General features: G+C 39.3%; 2 protein-coding genes and 1 pseudogene across 2 annotated transcripts; 1 reads left to right on the top strand and 2 right to left on the bottom strand.

Annotated features, from left to right (window-relative positions):
* The first annotated feature begins 14,181 nt into the window (after positions 1-14,181).
* On the top strand, positions 14,182-19,191 carry LOC118032993 (ATP-dependent RNA helicase HAS1). Its single transcript, XM_035037815.2, has 12 exons — positions 14,182-14,684; positions 14,993-15,178; positions 15,784-15,969; positions 16,189-16,272; positions 16,711-16,752; positions 16,955-17,026; positions 17,135-17,434; positions 17,897-17,935; positions 18,032-18,136; positions 18,390-18,458; positions 18,546-18,671; positions 18,771-19,191. Exons 1-12 carry the CDS (start codon positions 14,295-14,297, stop codon positions 18,945-18,947), a joined length of 1,776 nt encoding a protein of 591 aa, XP_034893706.1. The 5' UTR covers positions 14,182-14,294; the 3' UTR covers positions 18,948-19,191.
* A 1,636-nt stretch (positions 19,192-20,827) lies between these two features.
* On the bottom strand, positions 20,828-23,610 carry LOC118032939 (ammonium transporter 1 member 3-like; annotated as a pseudogene).
* A 131-nt stretch (positions 23,611-23,741) lies between these two features.
* LOC118032994 (non-specific phospholipase C1) lies at positions 23,742-26,705 on the bottom strand. Its single transcript, XM_035037816.2, has 3 exons — positions 25,357-26,705; positions 25,000-25,176; positions 23,742-24,329 (listed from the first exon to the last, which is right to left on the bottom strand). The coding sequence occupies exons 1-3, from the start codon at positions 26,462-26,464 to the stop codon at positions 24,007-24,009; spliced, it is 1,608 nt and encodes a 535-aa protein (XP_034893707.1). The 5' UTR covers positions 26,465-26,705; the 3' UTR covers positions 23,742-24,006.
* Between the last annotated feature and the right edge of the window lie 771 nt (positions 26,706-27,476).

Genomic DNA, 27,476 nt, shown 5'->3' with positions numbered 1-27,476 from the left:
GCAACTGTTGTATATTTGGATGGTGAGCCATATCGAAACAAAGAAACCTGTCTTCAATAATTTTTGGTGGTTCACTCAAAAACCCCTAAAGATTGTGGAAGAAGAAGAATGGGGAGATCTAGACAACCAGGGTTGGGTTGATAAATTGGAAGGATTACCTAATAGCGATTTTAAATGGAGAGCACCATGAGTAACAACAACGAAGGTCCTAATGAGTTGTGGACAAAGGCATTGGGTACCATTGGTGGGGATTATGGGTTATGTGAGTTATGCTCCGACTTTAGTGGTAAGACAATTTGGGGGCATACAGTTTGTTCCCAGAACTATGGGAATTGCTCAATTCTTTGGTCTGTTCAAAGATCCCATGGCAAAAGAAGTTTTGGAGATCATCAAACAAGATTGGAAGCATCTAGTGTTGGTGGAAATAGAAGGTTTGAGAGATCCAAGTGTGAGCGAAGGATATGTAAAATGGAGAGCCTCAGCTGCTTCAGCCATGCCTTGCGCTATAGAGGAGCCTATTAAGGGAAAAGAGGTTAATATTGAAGATGATTTAGCTGCTTCAGCCATGCCTCGTGTAGAAGTCAAATCTCCTCAAACCATAGAGGAACCCCTCAAAAGAAAGAGGGTTAACGGTGAATTGAGAAGGCAAGTGGACAAACTAAGAATAGAGTTGAGCAAGAGTAGAAAGGACAAGGCGACGTTGGAAGGAATGATGCTAGAAGAGGATAAAAGGAGAACATTTCTAGATGAGCAAATACAGTCTAGAGATGCGAAAATAACCAAGCTTGAGTTAAAGTTGGTTGAGGAGAAGATTGCTAGGGAAAGAAGTGAGAAGGAGCTTAAAGGGTTGAGTTTGGATTGGATGCAAAGTTGTTCTGAACTTGAAGCAATGGAGATGGACTTTAGCGATTGCCAAGAAAGTGCAAATTATTACCAAGAAAAATTTGTGCAAGTGCAATTCGAACTAATGGATAGGATTAGGAGGTATAAGGATTTGAATAAGAAGTATATAGAGTTGGAAAGCAAAAGGGGAGGATTCGAGGATGTTAAAGCGGAGTTAGCAGCCAAGAGGAGTGAGATAAAAGTTGCAAGGATAAAGCTCGACAAAGAACGCGAAAAGTCGAAGTATTTGGACGAGAAGCTAGTAGCAACGGAAAAGCACAAGGATCGAATCGACGCCAACAACATTGCTTTGAACAGAACAAACATGTTGCTCATAGAAAAAATGACCAAAACCGATGAGCAAATGGACGAAGCTGCTGCACATGCTCGAATTATTAGAATCAATGCACGGAATGTGGGAGGAGACATCATTCGCTATCGCCGAAGCCTAGCCGAAACCGATGCCTTTTTAGGGAAGATTGAGAACCGCGGCTTTGCTTTCTTACCTTTGGCTAAGGAGTTTATGGAGGAAAGAGATTAACATGTTGTATTTTTTTTTTTAAATGTATTTTTATCCAAACATTAATGAAAAGGGCGTTGACCCATCTTCTTATGCAAAATCTGTCTCTTGGTGAACATGATTCTAGCAAAACGACTCGAAAGGCAGAACTTCTATCAAAGCAATGTGACAAGAGAATGCTTATAATGGGATGGTTATTTTTCGTTCACAATAAAAACATGCATGCATCCATCACAATCATACATTTTCTCATACATCTATGCATGCATCTCCAGATCGTGAAACATAGGTCCCACATCCAGAGTCCACCAAACCCGGTCCAGATCAAGAATGGAAAACGAAGAAAGAGCTCAGTTAGAGTCACACTACCAGACCGAGTTGGAATCCGTGAAAAATGAAGTTTCCCGGTTGACCAATCTGCTTGAGCAACTTTTAAAAGCCAAGAATGGGGAGGGAACATCTACCCAACCACCTATAGGAGCACCGTCGGCCCCTGTCCCGGGGGTATCTCAGAATATGGGGGCAGATTCAGCAACGGGGTAGCACTTTACACCTGTTATTCCCATTCAGCCCCCTCAAGCTCATATCACTGTAGATTTAACAGCCGAGGGGCCTTCCGATAATAGGTCCACGGGTTTTGTGAATGATGACAAGATATCAGCATTAGAAGAAAGGTTAAGAGCAGTCGAGGGAAATGATTGGTTTGACCCCCTGCGAACGTCAGAAATATGCTTGGTACCTAACCTCACGGTACCAAAAGATTTTAGGATACCAGAGTTTATAAGGTATACTGGGTTGGAATGCCCAAACACTCACCTTCGATCTTATTGCAACAAGATGGCTGAAGTAATTCATGACGATAAGTTAATGATCTACTTTTTCCAAGACAGTCTATCGGGATCTGCGCTAAGTTGGTACATGAGGCTGGATAATGTCAAGATTAAGAAATGGAAGGACTTAGTGGAGGCTTTCCTAAAGCAATACAAGTTCAATTTGGAAATTGCTCCAGATCGAACGAGCCTCATGTCGATGGAAAAGAGAAGCCAAGAGTCAGTGAGGGCTTATGCACAAAGATGGAGGGACGAGGCCACGCACGTGCAACCCCCTTTGATAGAAACGGAGATGGTGACTTTGTTCGCCAATACATTCAAGGCACCTTACTATGAGCATTTAATGGGTAGCTCATCTCAACATTTCTATGATGTTGTACGTGTGGCGGAAAGAATCGAGCAAGGAATTAAAGCGGGGCGCATAGCGGAGCCTTTAGAGAAGAAAGGTTTTATGGGAAGGAAAAGAGAAGGGGACGTTAACAATTTGGAAGGCGGGTATAAAGGCAAAAAAGTAAATTTCCACAGCCCACAAGCACCTACCTCTCAATCCCCACGCATAAACTTTAACCAATCTTTTTCACCTAACCGAACAAATAACCAACCAAACTACCAAAATCATTACCAAAGACCCCACTCAGGATACACCTCAGAACAATTGCCACCATTACCCATGCCTTTGAAGGACATGTATGCCAAACTTTTGAGCATTGGACAAATAGCTCATATCCCTACACTACCACTACAACCACCATTCCCAATTTGGTACAAGCCCGATTTGACTTGCGAGTACCATGGGGGTAATCCCGGGCATGGGATTGAAACCTGCTATGCATTCAAGAAGAGGTTATTGGAGCTTATTAAGTTAGGATGGGTATCCTTCGAAGACAAGCCCAATGTTAATTCAAACCCATTGCCTAAACATGTTCCAAACAGTGGCGGAATAGGCATGATCGAAGTGGGAAATCAATGCAAGGTGTTGAAGGTGCCGATGAAAAGGTTGTACGACATGTTAGTACAATCAGGATTTCTAGCGGTGAAGGTGGTAAGCCAATTGGAGAGAGGTGACTACTGTGAGTTCCATGGAAGAGAAGGACATCACATTGAGGATTGCACCGAGTTTTGCGAAAAGATTGCTAAAATGTTGAGGATGGGACAATTGAGGATTGAACCAATGGAGAGCAGGTGTGAAGTAAGTATGATGGAAGGTCGAGATCAGATGGCAGGAGTTTGCAGGGTTCAACAGACTGCTAATGGGCCCCCAAGGCTGATCTTGGTTAAACCGTCCTGCACAAAAGAGAATCACAATGCCATGCCGTACAATTATGGGTATGCCTCCAACGTTCGAGCTCCTCTTCCTTTGTTCCAGACGGAGATAAGTGGTTTGACCAGAAGTGGTCGTTGCTTTACGCCTGAAGAGTGGAGGAAGGAAAAGGGTAAAGAAGTGGTAGATCCGGACAAAGCACCAGAAGTTAATAAGCCAATAACAGAAGAGGAATCAAATGAATTTTTGAAGTTGATCAAGCATGGCGAATATTGCATAGTGGATCAACTAAAAAAGACTCCAGCTCGGATCTCCCTTATGTCCTTGATACTCAGCTCTGAGCCGCATCGAAATGCCTTGCAAAAGGTATTAAATGAGGCATATGTACCCCAGGACATTGAGCATAAAACTATGGAGCATTTAGTGGGGAGGATCCATGCAACTAATTATCTCTACTTCACATCTGATGAGCTTGATGCTGAAGGTACCGGACACAACAAGCCTTTATACATCACGGTTAGGTGCAAAGACTGCCTCGTAGGGAAGGTGCTCGTCGATAATGGCTCGGCCTTGAACGTATTGCCAAAGCACATTCTGGAGGAAATGCCGATTGATGAATCTCATATGAAGCCAAGTACTATGATGGCCAGAGCATATGATGGCTCACCTAGGCCAATACTTGGGACTTTAGAAGTGGAGCTATATGTGGGACCGCAAATGTTCTTAGTGACACTTCAGGTTATGGATATTCACCCTTCCTATAGTATGTTGTTGGGAAGACCTTGGATCCACGCAGCGGGGGCAGTAGCTTCATCATTACACCAATGTTTGAAGTACATCATGAATGGGATGTTAGTAACCGTCAGGGCTGAGGAGGCAATAGCCATGACAAAGAATGTGGCTGTGCCTTTCATCGAAACGGAGGATTGCAAGGATAACAATATCCATGCTTTTGAGATCGTGAACGCTGACTGGGTACCAGAGAACACCGTGTTAAGAAGACCAAGGATCTCAGAAGCGGCAAGGATGGCAAGTCTATGTTTCTTGAACCGTGGGGTCCCACTTCGATATAACCTCGCTTGTGGAATACCAGAAGGGGCTAATCCGACAAGGAAGAGAAAGGCTGATCAAAGATTTGGGCTAGGATATCAACCTAACCAAGAGGATTATCGTTGGGCTGCTGATCGGAGAAGGACAAGAAGGATGGCTAGAATTAAAGAAAGAGATCTTGAAGAAGAACAGCTGGAAATCCCTCCCCTTAGCGTATCATTCCCAAGAGATGCATACATAGTGCAACATGATAAGGGAGCTGAAAGCCTGGGTCTAGAGCTGGCAAATATGAGCATAAACACCTTGGAGGGGAAGGAGAAGGAAAAAGGTGATGCGAAAGAAATAGCGGGAAAAGAAGATGAAGTGCTGCCACAACTGACAATCCATACACTAGAAGAAGTCTCCGCCAAGACCTTTGTGCGCAAGTTGGCTCAAGGCGAAAAGTTCCAGAATTGGGTGACCCAAGAAGCTCCAATGGTTTTCAAAATGTAAACCAACTTTGTTTGCCTTAAAATGTTTTTGTCATTTGCTTATGCTTGCTTTATTTTCTCTAGTTGACAATCGAGGCTCATGATGTCAGCTAGATTCTATGTTTGTCATGGAGCCCACCTTTTCCCTTTGAATAAATGTGAGATCATGCACTTTTTCAAAAATTGTTTATATATGCATTTACACCAAGCACTTCCCGCTTTCAGGAATCCTGAAAGCGGATCTCCTACAACATCACATACATCTAGCATCAAGAATAAATGGCCAAACTTGAACGAGCATGTAATATCTATGGAAGAAGAAGAGTGGGATGAAAGCAATATCAGTGAATTCACCAAGCTAGTAGAACAACAGGAACAGACTTGGAAGCCTGCCACCGAGGAACTCGAAACTATCAATGTGGGCAATGGTCAGCTCAAGAAAGAGTTGAAAATAGGTACCTATATTACTTCTGAACAAAGGATAAAATTGATCACCCTATTACAAGAATATTCAGATGTCTTTGCTTGGTCCTATGAAGATATGCCCGGTTTGGATACAAGTATTGTAGAACACAAGTTACCGTTGGAAGAAGGGTATAAGCCAGTCAAGCAGAAACTGAGGAGGGCCCACCCGGACGTCTGGATCAAGGTCAAGGCAGAACTCGAAAAGCAATGGGAGGCTGGTTTTCTAGAAGTAGTTAGATATCCGCAATGGGTATCTAACATTGTTGTGGTGCCTAAGAAGGAAGGGAAGATTAGAGTTTGTGTAGATTTTCGGAATTTGAATAGAGCTAGCCCTAAGGATGATTTTCCTCTACCACACATAGATGTTTTAGTGGATAATGCTGCCCGAAGTTCCACTTATTCCTTTATGGACGGTTTTTCAGGATACAATCAAATAAAAATGGCTCCAGAGGATAAGGCGAAAACAACTTTCGTCACACCTTGGGGGACCTACTGCTACAAGGTCATGCCATTTGGGTTAAAGAACGCAGGTGCAACATATCAAAGAGCAATGGTGACTCTATTCCACGATATGATGCATAAAGAAATTGAGGTGTATGTAGATGATATGATTGCCAAGTCTAAAAAGGGATAGGATCATGTGGAAGTTTTGAGGAAGTTATTTGAGAGGTTGAGGAAGTATGAACTAAGGCTTAATCCTGCAAAATGTTCATTCGGAGTTAAATCGGGCAAGCTGTTAGGATTTGTGGTAAGCGATAGAGGCATAGAGGTGGATCCAGATAAAGTAAGGGTCATTCAAGCTATGTCATCCCCTAAGACGGAGAAAGAAGTAAGAGGATTCTTAGGAAGGTTGAATTACATTGCTCGATTTATAGCTCAGCTAACAACAACATGCGAGCCTATATTCCGACTACTAAGGAAAAAGAACCCTGGAACCTGGAATGAGGAGTGTGAGGAGGCATTCAATAAAATCAAGCATTATTTACAAAATCCACCTTTACTGGTGCCTCCTGTATCAGGGAAACCTCTGGTATTATATCTAACCGTAACTGAAGTAGCCATGGGATGTGTATTGGGTCAGCATGATGAAACCGGAAGGAAGGAAAGAGCTATTTACTACTTGAGTAAGAAATTAACGGAATGTGAGTCCAGATACACGGAAATAGAAAAACTTTGTTGTGCGTTGGTGTGGGCGGCAAAGAGGTTGCGACATTACATGTTATACTATACCACTTGGTTGATTTCAAAATTGGATCCTCTGAGGTATATTTGTAATAAGCCTTTTCTCTCAAGTCGAATTGCAAGGTGGCAGGTTTTATTAGCAGAATATGACATAGTGTACATGACAAGGAAAGCCGTAAAAGGGAGTGCCATTGCAGACCATCTGGCCGATAATGCTGTTGAAGATTACGAACCTTTGGATTTTGATTTCCCTGATGAAGATATATCGTCAATAGAAAAGGAAGAAGAGAAGACGGAGTGGTGGACCATGTTTTTTGACGGGGCAGTAAATGTATATGGTAACGGGGCAGGGGCGGTAATAATCTCTCCTAATAAGAAACAATACCCAGTTTCGGTCAAACTACATTTTGAGTGCACCAACAATACAGCTGAGTACGAAGCTTGTATACTCGGTTTAGAAGCGGCATTGGAGTTAAAGATAAAGAAGATAGATGTATATGGGGATTCAATGTTGATCATCTGCCAGGTCAAAGGGGAATGGCAAACCAAAGAGGAAAAGTTGAGGCCGTACCAGGAATACCTATCCATGTTAGCAAAGGAATTTGAAGAAATTAGATTCACCCATCTAGGAAGGGAAGGGAACCATTTTGCGGATGCTTTGGCCACACTAGCTGCTATGACTACCATTGACCTCAAATGCAAGGTACAACCGGTACACATTGATATTAGAAATGATCCAGCGCACTGTTGTTTAGTCGAAGGAGAGGTGGACGGACAACCTTGGTATTACGATATCAAGAATCTTGTGCGGAATCAGGAATATCCGGTGGGAGCTTCTAAAACGGATAAGAAAACCTTGAGAAGGTTGGCTATAGACTTCTATTTAGATGGAGAGATTTTATATAAAAGATCATTTGATGGTACCCTGTTAAGGTGTTTGGATGAGGCAGATGCTAGAAAGGCATTAAGAGAGGTCCATGAGGGGATTTGCTCAACCCATGCTAGCGGGCACATGATGGCAAGGAAAATCCAAAGGGCTGGTTATTTTTGGATGACACTAGAAAAAGATTGTATCGACTATGTCAGAAAATGTCACAAATGTCAAATTTACAGTGATAAGGTCAATATGCCACCAGCTCCTCTGTTTAACTTAACATCTCCATGGCCTTTCGCGATGTGGGGAATTGATGTGATTGGACCTGTAAACCCAAAAGCGAGCAATGGTCATAGATTTATCCTCGTGGCTATTGACTACTTCACAAAATGGGTAAAAGCCGGGTCATTTGCTCATGTGACACAAAAAGTGGTGAAGAAATTTATTGAGAGAGATTTGATATGTCGGTATGGTCCCCCAGAACAGATTATAACTGATAATGCCCAGAATTTCAACGGCAAGATGATAATAGAGCTCTGCACTAAATGGAAAATCAAGCATTCCAATTCTTCGCCATATAGACCAAAGATGAATTGGGCGGTAGAAGCTGCTAACAAGAATGTCAAAAAGATTGTTCAGAAGATGGTAGTCACCTATAAGGATTGACATGAGATGTTACCATTTGCCCTTCATGCATATCGCACCGCAGTTCGAACCTCAACAGGGACTACCCCATATTCTTTGGTATACGGTATGGAGGCAGTGATGCCTTTGGAAGTGGAAATCTCATCGTTAAGAGTGTTAATAGATTCTGAGATAGAAGAGGCCGAGTGGGCCAGAGTGAGATACGAGCAATTGAACTTGATCAGTGAGAAGAGGATGGCCGCAATATGTCATCACCAACTTTATCAGAAACGAATGGCTAAGGCATATGATAAGAAGGTTAGACCGCGTTTGTTTCAAGAAGGGGATCTAGTATTGAAGAAAATATTGTCATTACCAGGAGATGATCAAAGCAAATGGGCACCAAATTATGAGGGTCCTTATGTAGTAACAAAGGCATTCTCAGGAGGAGCGTTAAAGTTAGCTAGAATGGATGGAGAAGACCTAGCTCGGCCTGTGAATTCTGACTCTGTAAAAAGATATTACGCTTGATGTAGTTCCCTAAATTAATAAAGCAAAGTTTGGCCATTGATTTCTTTCCTTTTGTGCATTGATCTCACAACAATCATTTTTTGCATTAATCCCAACAGTGCATCTCCTCACTCATTTAAAAAGTTTAGCATCGACTGAACGAATTTCTTCTCTATATAAAAGCTCAAACTAGGATCACACCTCTACACTGGGGGCAATACAAGATGTTTTATGAAAAGTTTTTACGGAAGCCTATAGATTTGAAAACCAAGCTAAAGCATTTGACAAAAGCAATGACATAAAAGCAAGAACAAGTCTTACATTTTGAGAAAAGGGCTACTTGAGGAAAGTCAAATACTTTTTCTCCAAGAATATGATAAGAAAAAAGGCAACACGAGAGATGAATCCGGCATACGACTTCAAAAGCACGCTCATGTTACGAGGAAGTCTCATGAACTAGAAAAGAGGATGGGGGCCTATGTTTCAAAACCAGGTACGAATGCATGCATTGCATCTAATCATAAAGTCATTGCACGTATGTTTTTTTTTATCGTTACAGGAGGAGATCTTAGTGCATTCCAACGAGATTGTGGACGAAGAAAGAATCATTGAGTTGAGTCTAGAACAGAAAGAAGAGAAGATAATATTTTTCAGACCCTGCCAGCAGGAAGAACGACATCGATAGCAATTGGTAAAAGGGAATCGTCAGATGAGATTCCAAGTTGTTTGGTTAAAAGAGATCGCAAGAAGGGATCTCGTTTTTTTCGATGAAGATCGCCAGAAGGGACTTCATATTTCAGCTTTGAATAAAAGGGAATCGCCAGATGGGATTCCATGTTGTTTGAGATCGCCAGAAGGGATCTCGTGTTTCACTATTTGGAGGTCGCCAGATGGGATCTCGTATTTCATGTTGGTTAAAAGGAATCGCCAGATGGGATTCCAGGTTGTTTGAGATCGCCAGAAGGGATCTCGTGTTTCACTATTATGGAGGTCGCCAGATGGGACCTCGCACTTCATGTTGGTTAAAAGGAATCGCCAGATGGGATTCCAGGTTGTTTGAGATCGCCAGAAGGGATCTCGTGTTTCACTATTGTGGAGGTCGCCAGATGGGACCTCACACTTCACGTTGGTTAAAAGGAGTCGCCAGATGGGATTCCAGGTTGTTTGAGATCGCTAGAAGGGATCTCGTGTTTCACTATTGTGGAGGTCGCCAGATGGGACCTCACACTTCACGTTGGTTAAAAGGAGTCACCAGATGGGATTCCAGGTTGTTTGAGATCGCCAGAAGGGATCTCGTGTTTCACTATTATGGAGATCGCCAGATGGGACCTCACACTTAATGTTGGTTAAAAGGAATCGCCAGATGAGATTCCAGGTTGTTTGAAATCGCCAGAAGGGATTTCGCGTTTCACTATTTTGGGAGGTCGCCGGATGGGACCTCATACTTCATGTTTGTTAATAGGAATCCCAGATGGGATTATAAGTTTGATTAAAGAGGATCGCCAGAAGGGATCTCGCATTTCGATATTTTTCAAAAAGGGGTCGCCAGAAGGGACCTCATATTTCATTTTCGTTAAAGGGAATTGCCAGATGGGATTCCGAGGGCCGAAGAGGATTGTTGTAAAGAAAGAGTTTCAGATCGATCAAGCTTCGACTAGATCAGTTTTCGGGAGTTTAGTGGGGACTATCTTTATAAAACTTACTGCGCAAAGCCTTCGCTCCGTAAGCTCTATAAAGAGGGGGCATCTGTTGTAACCCATTTTTGGGTCCCCGCAAAAAAAAAAAAAAATAGCCAAAGAAGGCTAGAAAAATGACAAGAGGCAGAAGCACTCGGAAAATGGTCAGAAAATTGGTCAAGGAGTATAAAGATACAAAGATTGGATTTTTGACAATATATTCTTGAAGGATGAGAACCCTATTGAGAAGGAAATTTTGAATTTTGAGGAGAGAAGCCCAAATTTGGATGTTTATGGGTTTAATTGATTTTTTATTGGATTTATAGGGGATTTGATTGCAAGAAAAATTGATTTTTAAGTCAATTTGGGCTTTAAATTGAAGAAATTTAAGTTCTGGGGCCAAATTATAATTTTTAGGATTTTATTAAGTCAAATCAGGGGCTTAATTGCATAAATATTGAAGTTTAAGGGCCAATTAGGGACTTAATTGTGAAAATCCGAAACCAGGGACCAATTTGGAGAAGGCGCAAAGATAGGGGGGCTGTTTGGAGTTGATTGAGGGGCCTAATTGAAGAAATTGGAAGTTTATTGATCAACTGAGGGCTAAATTGCATAATTTAGAGGCCAAGGACCAAAGTGGAAAAGGCGGCCAACTTGGCGGACAAGACCGAAATTGTCAGGGACGCAATTGAAAGGAACAAAAATAATTGGGGGACTGATGTGAACGTTGGCGCATTTCTGGCGCCAAATTTAAATGAAACGGCGCGTTTTCTCCAAAACGACGCCGTTTCATGCGTTTTAAAAAAAAAAAAAAAAAAGACCAAACGGTGTCGTTTTGAACGACACTGTTTCTCTTCTTCTTCCCCCCCGCAGGCGTAGCAGAGGAGAGGAAAACCGGGGTTTTTGTCCCCGCCTCTCTCCTCACGTGCCATGGCCCGACACCCCACACTTTGGGACCCCCGAAGCCGAAGCCGCTGGCCGACCACCCGCCGCGCCACCGAACCCGAGAGAAGCACCTTGGCAGCGGCGCCTGCCGACCGACCGACCAGCACGCCTTGTTCCCCCATGCATGCCCCGATATTGCCTATAAATAGAGAAGAAGCAGAGTGAGAAGGGGAGGAGGAAGGACCGATGGAGTGACCCGAAAAAGAAAGAAAAAAACCGAGACAGTTGAGAGAGAGAGGAAGAGAGAGAAACACCATAACAGAGGAGAGAGTTACCAAAAAAACCCAAGAAAACCGAAAGCAAAGGGAAGGTTGGAAACCAGGAGGGAAGTGAGAAAACCGAAACCAAGCAAACGAACCGAGAGGACGTCGCCGGACCACTTGGAATTCGCCGTGAGGAGTCGACAGGAGTGGGTCACTGCCACCGCCTCCACCGCAGCACCGCCAGCAAGCCACCGTCTCCGCCGCGCCAGGTACGCCATCCTGACCCCCCTGCATTTTTTGTTAGGCCGGCGTAGTTTGGCCTCCTGCATGCAGAATCGTTTCTGCATGCAGGAGGCATGGGGGGAAAATAATTCCCCCCCCGGTTCATTTCCTTTTTTTTTGTTGGGCCAGACAGTGTCTGGCCCAATGATATGGGTCTGGGCCGGTCCGGCCCAGACCAAAGCAGGTTACTGTTGGGCCGAGTCCGGCCCAACAATTTTTGGGGCTGGAGTCCGGCCCAGTTAGTTGGGCCGGCCCAGCCCATTTAATGTATTAATATTATATTATTTGTTATATTATTATATTATGCATGTGTATGTATATATATATATATTTTTAAAAAAAAAAAAAAAAATTTCTGAAAAGTAAAAAAAAATATACTGTTGTTTTATATACATTGATTTTTTTTATAACATGGGGATATAATTTCAGTATTTAAAAACACCTGTTTTCGTCAAAAAAAAAAAAGAGTTTAAAAAAAAAATGTTTTGGTTTCATGCATACGGCCAATACACTAGCATGTTTTGAATGTTCTTTTTACATATATAAAAAATATTGGAAGTTTTGAAAATGTGTTTTTGCATAGATTTCTTAAACACAAAATCATTTTCTTGCATTTGTGGATTTTACAACCTGTTTGTAAAACTCCAAAGGGTATTGGCCAATATTCCAAAAACTATAAAAATCTTATTTTGGGAGGAGAAGTTGTGGTTATTGTTCACCGCTAATGTTTGGATGAAGAAATCCTTAAAAGGACGAACATCCAAAATATTATCGGGAGTAATAAATCAACGCACATGTTTGAAAGAAGCTTTGGTTGCGATCGAGAACATTTCAAAAATTAAATTTTTTTTCTCCACGGTTTACGAGTCGTGAAAAGTAATTTCTTTTTTTTTAAGAATTGTGAAATTTTCTTCGTTCTTTTATTCTCTTTTCCTTGCGATTTACGAGTTGACGGGATTAGAAAACACCAACACCATAGACTATAGAGCAAACCAAACACCAAGCAGCTTACCTTAGGTAGGGCGTAATAGGGGTGCTAGTACCTTCCCTTTACGCAACCAGTCCCTTGCCTTAGAATCTCTGAAAGACCAGTTAGGGTTCCTAGTGACCAAATACTAGGTGGCGACTCCAAAGAACCAAATCCTTAGAACACAACGAAAATCGCCAGCCGATGTCGTGCCTTTTAAAAAAATTTTGAGGGGGTGTGACACTACATGTGTTATCGAACAATATAAGAATAAAAGAATGGATCCCTGCTTCTTTATTATGTGAGCCCTGAACATCATATTTAAGATCTCAAAATCTTACGCTTTATGACTTTTGACTATATCATGAGGTGATGTATTAATGATCACTACTTTAGGAGTATATCCTATAGTCATGGAATGATTTGACTTAAAGGAATACTCTTAGAAAAACGAGTTAATTCAGATTTGATTGATATGAGAGTGAAAGAAAATGTAATTTTAGTTCTACACCTATTACTTGTATTCATCAGCCGGGATCATATCATTTGAATAGATTTGATATGATTCAGAATACTTGTAATTGTAAAGATGGATTGAGTATGAAATTCTTGAGGGATTGAATTATATTCAGTCATGTGTAACTAAAAATGCTTGGGGTATATTAGTACACTTGAAGGAATAATTAATCATGAGGTTAATGTCTCTTATATGGCCTGTATTAGGTTTATATATTGGAGCTCTTTTCATTGTGTGCTTCAGGTCACATGGTCCGTTCGTCAAGTATGAAATTCTTGTGCAAGTTTGAAGTATAATGTATTAGAAAGATTCAGTCCTTCATAAGCGAGTGAGAGATGTTGGTTATTGGGTTAGGCATGATCCGCCTATGATGGATGAACCTAGTCCAAGTTATTAGAGAAGTTACTAATAGAAGTAACCGCCTCCTTTAATCATATATAAAGGGACATAACCCATATAAAACAATAATTTTTTATTATTGAAAGAACATAATTCTCCTTTTCTCTTCTCCTTGACTCTCTACATTAACTTGACAAGATTTAAAAAGATGTTCATATTATGAAATATCACTTTGATTCTAGTAATTGAAGTGACACTGAAATAATTGATCTAGAAATAAAAAAACAAATTCTCACAAGTAAGTTTTCATTTCCTTTCTACATATCACCACCTTTTTTATCACAAACATTGCAATATTTTTTTATTATCATCATGAATAAATCATGAATAAGAAATAATTTATTTTATGAAAGAAATATTCTTTGCAAAACAAGCTTACCATAAAATTAATTACTTTTCCTTTAAATAATTCTCGGATTATGATGTAATAAGGGAAATGGACCCAAAAAACTACGTGGCCCAGAACCAAACCCAAACTTATGATCCCAAAAGGCCAGTCCATTCTTATTAGTCCCTATTGAACTCGCTTTTGAAGGGTTTAGTTGTAGATGCTAAATTCCTAAACCCCATGTTCCCTCGTCTTCCCAATTCCCTCGACAAAACCCTAGCTAGCTAGAATCAGAAATCAGTGGCCGCCATGGCAGAACGGAAGCACAATGGATCAGCAGAGGAGGAAGAGATGAAGAAGAGGAAACGTAAGCGAAACAGAGCAAAAAAAGAAACACAAGATAAAAATCTCAATGAAATCGAAGGAGGAGAAGCGGAGGAGGAGGAGGAGGAAAATAGGGAAGTTGAAGAGGTAAAAGATAAGAAGAAGAAGAATAAAAATAAGAAGAGTAAGAAGGAAAGTGAAGAGGAAGAGAAAGATAAAGAGAAGGCGGAGGAGGAGGAGGAGGAAGAGAAAGAGTCGGTGAAGAAGATGAAAAGTGGAGGTGGGATTATGAGTACGGAATCATTTGACTCGTTGGGATTATCCGAAGCCACTCGTAAGGCTATTCAAGAGATGGGATTTGAGAATTTGACTCAGGTATATTGTTTTCTTTTTAAGTTCTAAGGAACAGCCTGATACTTATAATTGGTGTTGCTTCTGCTAATGTCATTACATAATATATTTTATTGCAACTTTAAGATTTCCAAATTCTATGTGAGATTTTTTCTAGCTTTGTAATGTTTCTTTGTCTAGATGGGACTTCTATATATAAAGATCTTCTTGCTCTCTGTCTAGAGGAAGGATATACTGTCCACTGTAATTTCCTACAATGTAGGATGTCTGCATACTTTGCCCTATTTGCGCATAAAAAGTTTCTTATATCTGATGTATCATTGCAAATACAGATTCAAGCCAGGGCAATTCCACCACTCCTAGTAGGAAAAGATGTTCTTGGTGCTGCAAGGACAGGTTCTGGTAAAACTCTTGCGTTTCTAATACCAGCGGTAGAATTATTACATAATGTTCATTTTGCTCCTCGCAATGGAACGGGTGTTGTTGTCATTTGCCCGACAAGAGAACTTGCAATACAGGTAAAGAAATGCATTAAATCCTTGTCCTGCAGACGTTTCCCTGTGGAGTATCATATTATTCCCTTTCAGATAGTATTAGTCAAACCAGGCTTTATTCCATGTTATAAATCTTCAATTAGGAGGCCTGTAGAAATTATCTGTGAGCTAGGATTATTTATGGACTAGAAGTTGTTGCCTTCTTTTCTCTTCATGTCATTATGAAAGCAGGCGTAGAAAAATGGAATTTACTGGTTTACATATCCCTTTCTGTAAAAAGATATCTTCCTTTGTACAACTTATACATTATGCTTGCTGATAAATTGTAATTGATGGTTGAGTTAATGCAAACGATAAGATTATCATCTTTTATTTAAATTGTAAATTAGTTGGCAGAATGCATTGCATATCTGATGGACTCTGCTTCAATGAATTTTGCTATTTGAATTTCCTTCTTTTGGCTTAGGAGGAAAGTGATGTGACTTTATATTGGTATTATGCTATAATTTGGTCTCTACTTGCCACAGATTGAAAGGAGGAAAAAACATGTTTGGAAAAGTGAAGATTTTGTTGCTCTAGATAGTTTACTTGTTGCTTTCTTTTGATTAATCCAACATTTAAACCTGCAGACTCATGCTGTGGCAAAAGACCTTCTCAAGTATCACTCTCAGACTCTTGGCTTGGTTATTGGTGGTGCAGCAAGAAGAGGAGAAGCGGAACGCCTTGGTAAAGGGGTAAATTTACTAGTGGCAACCCCTGGTCGACTTCTTGATCATCTTCAAAATACGAAGGGATTTATCTATAAGAATCTAAAGGTAACTTGTATAAAGCTTTAACCTTGTTATAGATGATGATTTACTCGTTTTACTTTCAAACCAATACCATGGATTGAATAGCTTATGACTATATTAGTTGTTTAGTAATTGCCAGTATAAGACTTGTGTAGAAATCTTATCAATAAATGCTCCTCCCTGTAGTAAAATTAGTTGCTTGAGAGTGTTACCTAATTGCTAAATAACCTTTCAAACTTGCAGTGCCTTACGATTGATGAAGCAGACAGGATATTGGAGGCAAATTTTGAGGAAGAAATGAAGCAAATTATCAAGCTTCTACCAAAGGTAAATTATGTTTCGGTAATTATGTTGGTATGCATGTATGATTTTTGATTCAGAAGTAAAAAAGATATGTTAATAACACAAAGGAATCTGTGAAACAACGTATGTTAACTATACTGATCCACCCTGTGTTTTCTATACAGTATCAGTAGCTGCACTTTGTAGTGAGTTGCTAAGCTGCTCTTATAGTATTTGGTGTATTTGCATAAAATGTCTTATCAACGACTTGTTTTCAATGCTACTAACTGAATGGCAAAATTTTTTTTCTTAATTATATGTCCTTAGCTAAAACTTGAGTTCATATGCTGATGTATGCTAATATTCAGTGACATGGTTGTGTTCAATGAGCTATGCTCCTGTTTGTGGTTGCAATGACAATTTAGATTTCTTCTGGCAATATCTAATGCTTTTTAGCTGATGAGTTAACTAATCAATGTGCAGGCTAGGCAAACTGCTTTATTTTCAGCTACCCAAACTAAAAAGGTATCTTTCTCAAGGCATCACATTTTGATGTTGGCTCAGTCTACTCATGCTTTTCCTTGCCTTTTCTCTTTAATCAGAATTTCAATGATTAAGATTGTAACACAATTTCAGTTTCTTTTTTTTCTTCCTTTTATTTTATAGTGAAATTCAGTATTTATTTTTTTCTTTTGGTTATCCAACTGACGTTGGATTTCCATCTCAGGTGGAGGACCTTGCTCGGTTGTCATTTCAGACTACTCCTGTATATATTGATGTGGATGATGGTAGAACGAAGGTAGATATGCTGTTTCTTCTAAGTCGAATTGTTTTCATACATATAAACATATGTATAAGCAAGAACAAGCTCTCTGCTTTAAACCTAACAAGATGTCTGCTATTGTAGGTCACAAATGAAGGTCTGCAGCAAGGCTATTGTGTAGTGCCAAGTGCCAAGAGATTTATCCTTTTGTACTCCTTTTTGAAGAGAAATTTGTCAAAGAAAGTGATGGTCTTCTTCTCTTCATGTAACTCCGTCAAGTTTCATGCTGACCTTCTCAGATACATTCAGGTGGAATGCTTTGATATCCATGGAAAACAAAAGCAACAGAAAAGAACCTCTACCTTTTTTGATTTCTGCAAAGCAGAGAAAGGCATCTTGCTTTGTACTGATGTTGCGGCTCGTGGACTTGATATTCCTGCTGTGGTACGAGTCTTTTGCTCACCAATGCTTTTCTTCTAGGATCTATGCCCCTAGAAGCCTGTGTGGGTCGTGTTTGTTTAGTTGGGGGAGGATTGTGATTGTTGTTGAAAATTGAAATAATATTTTTCGACATTATTTGTTCATCTATCGATATCTCTCTGGCCTCTTCCCATTAAGACATCCTCTGGAAGTTTTTCTTTTCTTGGTGTGGGTGTTTCGATTAATTGATTGACTTGTGTATTTGAAATTTTTGCAAAATTACCTTTAATTAAGACAATGCATTTGGATTTGTTTGAACTTGACATGGGTTTTGGGGATTTTGGAAAGGACCATGCTTCAAAATTTGTTAATTGCTCACTTAAAGGCCTCCACATAAAAGAATAATTTATTATTCAGATCATGAAAGCTGTATTTCCTTGTAGGTCGGCTAATAGTCATTCCTTATCTTTCCTTTTCTGCTTGTAGGACTGGATTGTGCAGTTTGATCCTCCTGATGAACCCAAGGTGCTCATACTTTCAAGCTAGCATGTTTCAGTTAATATTTCAATGTTCTTGTTCATGCATGTTCAGTAACATGCGCTCTGAATTTACTGCTTTCAGGAATACATCCACAGGGTTGGTCGAACAGCTCGAGGGGAAGGTGCAAAAGGAAATGCCTTGCTTTTCCTGATTCCAGAAGAGCTACAATTTTTGCGCTATCTGAAGGTATGTAGGAGATTCATCACACCTGCTTATCTTACACATCTCCAATTCTACTATTTTTTGAAGAGGGCACCACCTTAGTGCAATAAATAATTGGTTTTGTTTCATCATGCAGTAGGATGCACAGCATTAGAATTTTGAAAAGCAAGAATACTTGAAATCTTCTATCAGATTGAAAAAGAGAATGTTCATAAAGATTAGATGTTGCTCTTGTAATCGCCTTTTATGTAATCTTAACTTACCACCTCTCTTCTAGGCAGCAAAAGTCCCTGTCAAGGAGTATGAATTTGATCAGAAGAAGCTGGCAAATGTTCAGTCTCAGCTGGTACTGTCCTACTTCTTCACAGCTGCATGTTTCATCCCAGTAACTAAAGTTATAGAGAACTTAACTAGAACTACTGCATTGTTTCAGGAGAAGTTGGTGGCCAACAACTACTATTTGAACAAGTCAGCTAAAGATGCATACAGATCTTACATGTTGGCCTACAATTCACATTCTATGAAGGACATCTTTAATGTCCACCGACTTGATCTGCAGGTACCATTTGTCACTCACATTCTAGAAGGGCGATTACGTGCACAAACAATTATATTTATTTTTTGGAGCAATGAAATGGCTAATGTTGGGTATCTGCAGGCTGTTGCTGCTTCATTTTGCTTTTCTTGTCCACCAAAGGTGAATCTAAACATGGAAAGCAATGCTTCCAAGTTTAGGAAGAACACACACAAAGGAAGCCGAAATGGTTTCAATGAGAGCAATCCTTACGGAAGGCAGAGTGATGGAGATGAAAAGCGACAATTTGCAAGGTATTAGCCAGATCGATATCAGCTAGTAACACTTTGGTGGAACGAAATGATATATTAGTAATTTTATGATTTTGTTGATTGACTTGTGGCCTTGCCCAAAAGTTTTGTTTAGATGTCTTTAACTGATTCGAGTTCATACACCTCCGAGATGTAATATTGAATGAACGATTATACCAATTTAGAGCTCTGAAATCAAGATTTTTGTAATCAAATCCTCTCATTAATAACAGATCCGCATTGCCAGAAAATAAGATGGTGTACGGTGCAACCCAGCTGCTATCATACATGTGTTAAATTTAGAAAAAACAGGATCATCAAACCAGAGACTAGAGCTATTTACGAGACGATTCGAGATTTTACTAATGAAAGTGGATACTTCATGTTCCTTTTTTCTAGTGGGTTGGGTATTAACTATTAAGTTGTTGCATAGCTTGTGAGTAGTTTATCCTTGTGACTAGTTTATCATCTTTTATTGGCCGAAGGTCAATCAGGTTTGGTCATATTAATAACAAAATAGGTTTAACTTGAAATTCAACTCGGTTTTGAACTCTTGGATGAACTCACCAAGTTTAGCCAAGTTAAGTAACTACTAGATGATTGGTTCGTGCTAGGCTGTAGGTTAATTTTTTTCTTAAATGTTAAAAAAGAAATTCAAATGTTACTAATTTGTTTTGTTTCTAGCAGAAAAAAAAATCACGTTATAATTTATTTGATACAACTTGGTTGACTTTATTTCTTAAAAAATAACCTATGAAAATAATATTTGACTAAATAAAATTTCAAGATGATATTTTTTTTTAATATTAAAATAAAAATATATTGAATTGACCTAAAACAACCTAGGTTAACATGTCAATTTTATGACCCAAGTTATGAAACTATAATAAGCCTATAGAAAGCAAATCAAAAGGAAAAATTAAAGAAAAAAATCAATTAAAAAAGGATCTAAAAAAACAATCCAAATTAACATATCAAACTTACAACCTAGATCATAAAACTGAGATAACTCCATGAAAAGCAAGTCGAAACAAATTACAAATTCTAATCCCCACCTAACTAATGAATCCTAATTCTTAATCAAACATAATATTAGTTGATGAAATTAACAAAAAAAATCAATTAAAAAAAAAAAATAAGTCAATTGGGTTGACTCGCCAAACCCACGACGTGGGTCAGAAAACAGGGATAACCAAATAAAAAGCAATTTCATTGTTGAAAAACCCGCAACCTGAGTTATGAGACCAATATAACCTCTTAAAAAAAAAAAAAACCTGATTTAACTAGGGTTAAAATACCAAAACTCATGACCTTGATTGCGAGACCAAGATATTCTCATAAAAAGCAAATCAAAACAGATTATAAAGCTCAATTCTCAATCGGTCCAATATTGAATGATAAAATTAAAAAAATTAAATAAAAGACATAAAAAACAACCTAAGTCAACTCAGATTAACCTGTTAAACACTATTCTCGGATCATGAGAACAAGATAACCTAATAAAAAGTAAATAAAACAAATTATAAAATTTAATTCTCAATCAAACCAATATTAAAGGATGAAATTGAAAGAAAAAATAATTAATAAAAAAATTGAGTCAACTGGATCCAGGTTAACTTGTTAAACCTGAAATTCGTGTTATAAGAGTACAATAACTAAATAGAAAAAAAAATTTAATATGAAAAAATGAAATTAAAAAAATATATATTAATAAAAAAATAAAAATAAAACACTATTATAATAAATAATGTTCCATAAATAATTAAAACACTACCTAATCCCTCCCCTTTTAGTTTATAATTAATGTTTTCTAGGTCCACATCTCTTTTAAAAAAGGTTATGTAGTGTTCTAATTATTTCTTCCGTTTTGGATGCCGTCCTAGTTACTGCTGCCGTCCCTAAAAAAGGGCAAGCGTCAGGGAGCATACGACGCTGCAGATTGATTGTCAAGTAAACAAGTAGGTGCTCGGGAAAGTTTCGACAAAGCTATACCTACAGAAGGAATATGAAGGCTGTCTTTCCTAAAGGAGAAACAATTTAAATGGAAAAGGAATCGATGAGCAGAAACACTCGACTTCACCCAAAAAGGAAGAAAAAGAAGAACAACAAACCAGAGAGCCAATGATGCAGTGGAGAAGTACTATGGAATCATGAATGATTTTGATCTTGGATACGCGTCTAATCTGCGCAGAAGCGAGGATGGCTCTCTTCCGGGAGGTGCGCAGCATAGGCATAGCCTCCATGACTAGAGATATCAAGGCCTGCTACTTCTTCATCAATTGATATCCTCAGCATCTTAAGCTTGTCAAGTTCAAAGAAAACAGGTCCCATTGTTAGGCTAACCCAGGCTGCAATCACCGACACCTCAATCACTTGGCATCCAATCAGACCCCATCCACCACCTAATAAAAGGCCATAGGGTCTCACCACGCCTGCCTCGCCTGAATTATAAGCTTGGATGACAAACTCCTTTTTGGCAAATAATCCTGTAAATATTGAACCCCAAGCACCACATCCGCCCTGCAGCTGAGTTGCCTCTAAGGGGTCATCAAATTGCAGCTTTAGAGTCACGATGTTTAGCCCAATCAAGACCCGAGCTGCACAGAACCCACATACAATGGCGGCCCCTGGCTCCACAACTGAACATCCTGAAGTAATTGCAACAAAACCACCAAGCAATCCATTGCAAACATCTAATGCATCCCAATGGCCTACTAGTAATCGCCGGCCAAATAGGGTTGTGATTCCGGTGCTCGAACCTGCCAAAGTAGCTGTTAATGCAGCCCGGCCAAAACCGGTCCAGTTACTTCATCGGTCCCAAGCACCACAAGAGTTGCTTTGTGCCCACGCATTGGCACGGGCTTGCTAAATGCATCAAACCGACTCACTCGAGGAACTTGAATAAATGAGCCCCGAAGTCCAGGAACCCCTCCTACCAAATGAACCACACCACTGCCAGCAAAGTCAATAGCACCGGAGCCTAACAGCTGATTTGAACTAGGAGACAGCCAACCATTCGATGACCAAACCCAATGAACCACAATTGGGTACACAAATCCAGAAAGGAAAAACGAGAAAACAAGATTAAGCACTGAATTAGGTTCTTTCGGCTATGGAGCCGCTGGTAATTCCAGCAACTGCAATAGTAAAAGCCCATTGGTAGAGAAAGTAACTATTGTCGTAAGAGGTATTGGGAATATATTTGAGAGCAAAGAAGGTTGTACCTATGAAAGGGTTAGAATTAGTTCCATCGCCAAATGCAAACGCAAAGCCAAAGAGGTAATAAGAGATGCTCCCAGCAACAGCATCCACAACATTTGGATGAAGTTCAGATATCCAAGAAAATAAAATAAAAGGTTATTTGGTGTTTAGGTGATTACTTGATTAATAAGTTAAAATATTTGGAATTTTTCCTCAATTTAAACAACTTTAAATTCACTAAAAAAAATCTTGAATACATGAAATAAAACACTTTCAATCAAGAGATTTAAAGATCCTTTAATGATAAAATCAGTATCTCTTACGAGAAAAAAACTACAAGAATATTCTAAAGAAAGCCATTCTAAAAATATAAATGGCGTAAAGAATTGAAAATTGTAAATATTTGTTATGAAGCTCTCATGGTATATTTAGAGTCAATTAATTTTTTTTTTTATAAAAAAAAACCTGCAGTGCAGTTACCCTAATAGCAATGAGGGATAAATATATTTTACCTAATGGAAATATGGTGGGTCTTTAAAAGATTTTTATACACCTAAAAATGTATATGGAGTTTAGAGTTTAAAACATCCAGTATAGCTAAGCTTATAGAGACTGAGTTCTTACATGAGGTTAGACTCAATGGAGATCGGTCATTCTCCTAAACATGCCTAGAGAGGATAGTCATTATCTTGGATTTAGCTGACTGCCAAGTCTAATTGTATTGGGTCTAGCATGCATGCCAAAACCATGCTATCTTGGGCTTGACATACTTTCAAGCCCATGCATCTCGAATATAGCTAACTGCCAAGTTCAAATGCCTTAAGTCTGGCATGTGTGCTAGACCCGTGCTATTTTGGGCTTGGCACACTACCAAGTCCATTCATTTTGGGCCTTGCATGTGTGTCAAATCCATGCTACATTGAACTTGACGCTCTGTCAAGTTCAAACATCTTAAACTTGGCTGCCTACACCTTGGATTTAATATATATGTCAAACCCACGTGTTTTAAAGAACCGAACAAAAACTAAATAAAAAAATTAATAAAATTGACTCATCAATTTGTAAGCGTAATGTCCATGGCATTCTTGGCCCTGACTGAGCCAGCACATAGCATGGCAAAGCCAAGTTGCATCTTAAAGACCAAGTAAGCCGAGAAGAGGAGGTCAATGGCGCTGATAGAGCCTAACACTTTGTTCCCGTGAGACCTCCATTAGTATTTTGGGAGAAAGGGTTGGCTGGTGCAAGCAGAAGATGAAAGATAGAGACTGCTACTAGTTTGCTAGTTGAGTATGGAATCTATGGATAGCATGTTGAATGGTAGCTACTCCTGTGGCCAGCTTTTTTTCATTTCTCTTTCTTGTTATTTTCTGGTAGGACCATTTGGAGTGGATTGCCAACTGGCTGCGCATTATACTTCATAGACTCGTCTGCGGTTTCAGCTAGAGAAATGTGGAATTATATGACATGCTGCAAGTCCATTGAAGTGAAAGACGTAATATGATCATCACCTCAGATGTTAATACCAAATAACAACCATATGCGCACACAGTTGTCATTCTTGAGAAAACTGATAATCGGATTCGACTGGAGAACAAAGAGAAAATTGAGTGTGCAAAGTACCCTTTTTTTAATTTAAAAACGCATCAAATTGATGCTTTTATGATATAAAACCATCTACAATACCAAATGTAGATAGGAACAATACTAGAGTTCCATGAGCATCTACTAAAACTACAATTACGCGAAATAATACTTCTAAACTATATACTTCAGCTTTCTTCTATATCATACAGTGATAAATGATTGCAGACACAGTAATATTGTATCTGTATTTAAATTCATGCCTAAAATGGTGCTTTTGAAGGGAATTAATAGGCTTTCTGGTAGCGACCATTATCCCCCGCTGGAACTCGACTGGTGAGGGAAGGTTTCATTGTAACAATGGCAGATTCATTTGCTCCAGCTCTAAGAGCAGCCCTGCCAGCTTCAAGGAACCTCCTAACTGCATCCTCAGCATATCTGTTGGCTTCACCCACTGTCATGCTTTTGCCAATATCCGGGTAAGCATTCAGTACATGATCGCCATTGAGCTGTGATGCAAGCTGGATCATCTCAACTTGAAACTCCGAGAGGCTTGCATCTTCTTTTGGTCCCCATGGCCTCAATGATGTTGTCACGTCTGGCAGGGTTTCTGTGTACAGATTTCAGGATTAATTTTGAATCATATGATGTAAGATAACACACCAAGAATTCCAGATAATGTTTGCTCAGAAGAGATTTTCTGTATGAACCAATGGTCCTTGAAATGCCATAGTGGAGATGTGTGTCGACATCTTTGGACCTTCTACATAGCCTGAAACAGATAACAGGGTCGTCTCTTCACTCTCGACTGGGTTCTATCTCTACAAACCTAAATGGAACAGTTAACCTAAAGGCTTTAATCTTTAGTCTCCAACCTTCATTATTGCTATAGACATAAAAAGTTAAGAAGGATCCGCTTAAAAAAAGATGAAGAAAACAACAGAAGACTGTGTGCTCTCATATTTGCACGTCACTTGACTCTGTCTTTTAGAAGAATACTGCCATGGATTTCATGGCAAGCAACTAATTCGCAGATAAAGTAAGTGGGAATCCCATTAAAAGTTGAAATAGGCAAATCAAACAAAAGCAGTATAGCACCAAATCAAATACAAATACTGCCAAATTAAACAGGGGTGCATGACCGCATCCTACTTGAAGCCTCACGCAATCAAATTAACCGCAGTAACGCTTCATTGACTACAAGACAAAGTAACCTGGTTGTTCAAAAGAAAAACAAAACATTACTAATTGTTTAAAGATTAAGGATATCGATGCCAAACCTGGACAATCATCACGCGGAGTGTCACGAAGGTAAAAGTAATTCTCAAAACTACCAGCCCATGCATCCCTCCTTGTCAAGAAATTCGAGTTCAAGTTAAACAGCTTCTTCACCGTTGCGGGGATTGAAGAATGCTCAAATTGTGAATCTGGTCTTGGCCCATCTGGCTCATGTATCACTGCACATCAACAGCAACAATCAATCCAAAACACCTTATTATTTTCTACTTCTTGTGAACAAAAGAAAAGAAATCCTTAAACAACAACACTAATAGCAACAAGATAAACAATAGAACACAACAACACGAATAACAACAAGATAAACAATAGAACAAGACAACAAAGAACTCGACACTTACCAGTACCCTTGTCAATCCAAGGAGAGATCAAAAAGGTCGGAACCCGAATACCCAAGCGGTCAAAATGGAAATAATATGGGTCAGGCCCAATAATCCCATCCGGATTCGGTACCCCTCTGACGGGCGTAGGTACGTGATCGTAAAATCCACCATGCTCATCATAAGTAATCAGAAGAGCCATCTCTTTCCACTGCGGACTGCTCCTCAATATCTCATACACCTCCTTCACAAACCTCTGTCCTCTTGCCACGTCATGTGATGGGTGATCATCATTGGCTGGAAATAACTCCACGTCAAAGTACCTCTGCTCCACTACCACATAATTAGGTAACTTCCCTAGCTTCGCATGCAATTTGAACTTCGGTTCGTAACTGTGAAACTTCAACAAGTGCTTTAATTTCCTCAACGACTTGAAAAACAAAGTTGCAGGGATATTTTGGTAATAAATCCCGAAACTGAGGCCATTATCGTCCAGTGAGTCGAATATCGTTCTTTGAGGGAATCCATGGATAAGGTCTTTCCGCACGTTACTCATGGCTCCGTGTGAGGTTGCTGAGTGGACATAGAACCGGTTCGGCTGAGTTGACGCGGGAACCGACGCGAACCACCGGTCAAAAACGGCGAACTCATTCGCTAACTCGGTGTACACCGGTAAAAGACTCGGTTTGAACCCGCTCATGACGGTTTTCGACATGGTTTCACCCATGCTCTTCGCTTGTTGCACGAACCCGTTCATTGGAGCCGGGTCAGCGAAAGTATCGTTTAACCCGAATATCTGTTCTCGGATCGCCTGGAACGAGTGGCCAGGGTCCGAGTCAATGAAGACCGCGTCGTCGGAGACGAAGACTTCGTCGGAGTTAGGGTCGGAAGCAGATATTCGATTCGATTCGGAGCCAGATAAGCCGTCGATGTCCGGTCGGGTTGACTTGAGCCAGCCGAGAACGTGGTCAAAGGAGCGATTCTCCATGACGAGAACTACTAGGGTCTTGATGGGGCCTTTGATTCTGGGTTTGTGTCTTTTGTGTAAATCATCAAAGTCTAGGGACTGAGAGGAAAATACTAGATAAAGAAAGAGCAAAGAGGTGAGTGATAGTCGACGAGAAGTCATTTCCGGTGAACAGGAACTGGAAAATTCCAGTGATCAGTCAGGGAAAGGAAAGTCCTATCTAGGACAGGAAAGTGTGCATTTGGCTGAGAGGTATAATAATAACAATAATAATGGAGTAGCCGACAGGAAAGTAGATTGTTAGTTATGAAGCAGAGCAGAGTAGAGGAGGGTATATGCCTTGGAAAGGAGAGAATAATAGTAATATGCTTGACTTTCCTTTTAAGTGTGATTATAATTAGGTGTTTACGTGAACCCAAATCTAAACTGACGACGATGATGATGCTGATGATCACGAGTGAGACAGATTTATAGATAACGGATAGTAGTTGTAAACTTGTACGTCTTTTCTTTTTTAAAGGTTTGGATTTTAATAAACGGATAGGAAATAGTACGCTGAGAAATTACCACGTCCCACAGTTTTTCTTGGATTTTTAAGTTTTTTTTTTTTTCGATCATGCGTTGGTGACAAGAATTTTCTTTTCAGCGTTTTCTATGGGCAGTTACTGAATCCTTGTTTTTCTTTGTCCTGTCCTCTTGCCGGAAAACACTAACAAAACGTTATGCGCATTTAAAATATATACTAGATATCTTCTCAGCGCTTTGTAAAAAAGCAACATGTTAAAAAATTATTTAGTCCTAAATCATCGGTTAAAATAACAATTTAAATAATACATAAAATAATAATAATAATAATAATAATAATAAAACTGATAAAAAAATCACTCTTGAGCCTCTTTGAATTATCAAACAATCTAACCTAAAAAGATCAAACTTAAAAAAAAAATACATAAAACATTAGCTTAAAAAAATATATTTTAAACCTAATATAATATAAAGAACTTGCAACTTGTTAAATCATGGATCCGAATTTATTCAAGAAAGTTAAATGTCATCCAATTTAATTTTAAAATGATGGAATCTTTTTAAAAAATTATTAATAAAAAAAAATTGTAAAAAAAAAATAATGGATTTAAAATCTTACAGGAAAAAAACCAAACAAAGATAAAATAAA

Source organism: Populus alba, chromosome 1 (assembly GCF_005239225.2).
Source record: "Populus alba chromosome 1, ASM523922v2, whole genome shotgun sequence".
Classification (NCBI taxonomy): domain Eukaryota; kingdom Viridiplantae; phylum Streptophyta; class Magnoliopsida; order Malpighiales; family Salicaceae; genus Populus; species Populus alba.
This window is presented reverse-complemented; position numbering and strand designations above follow the sequence as displayed.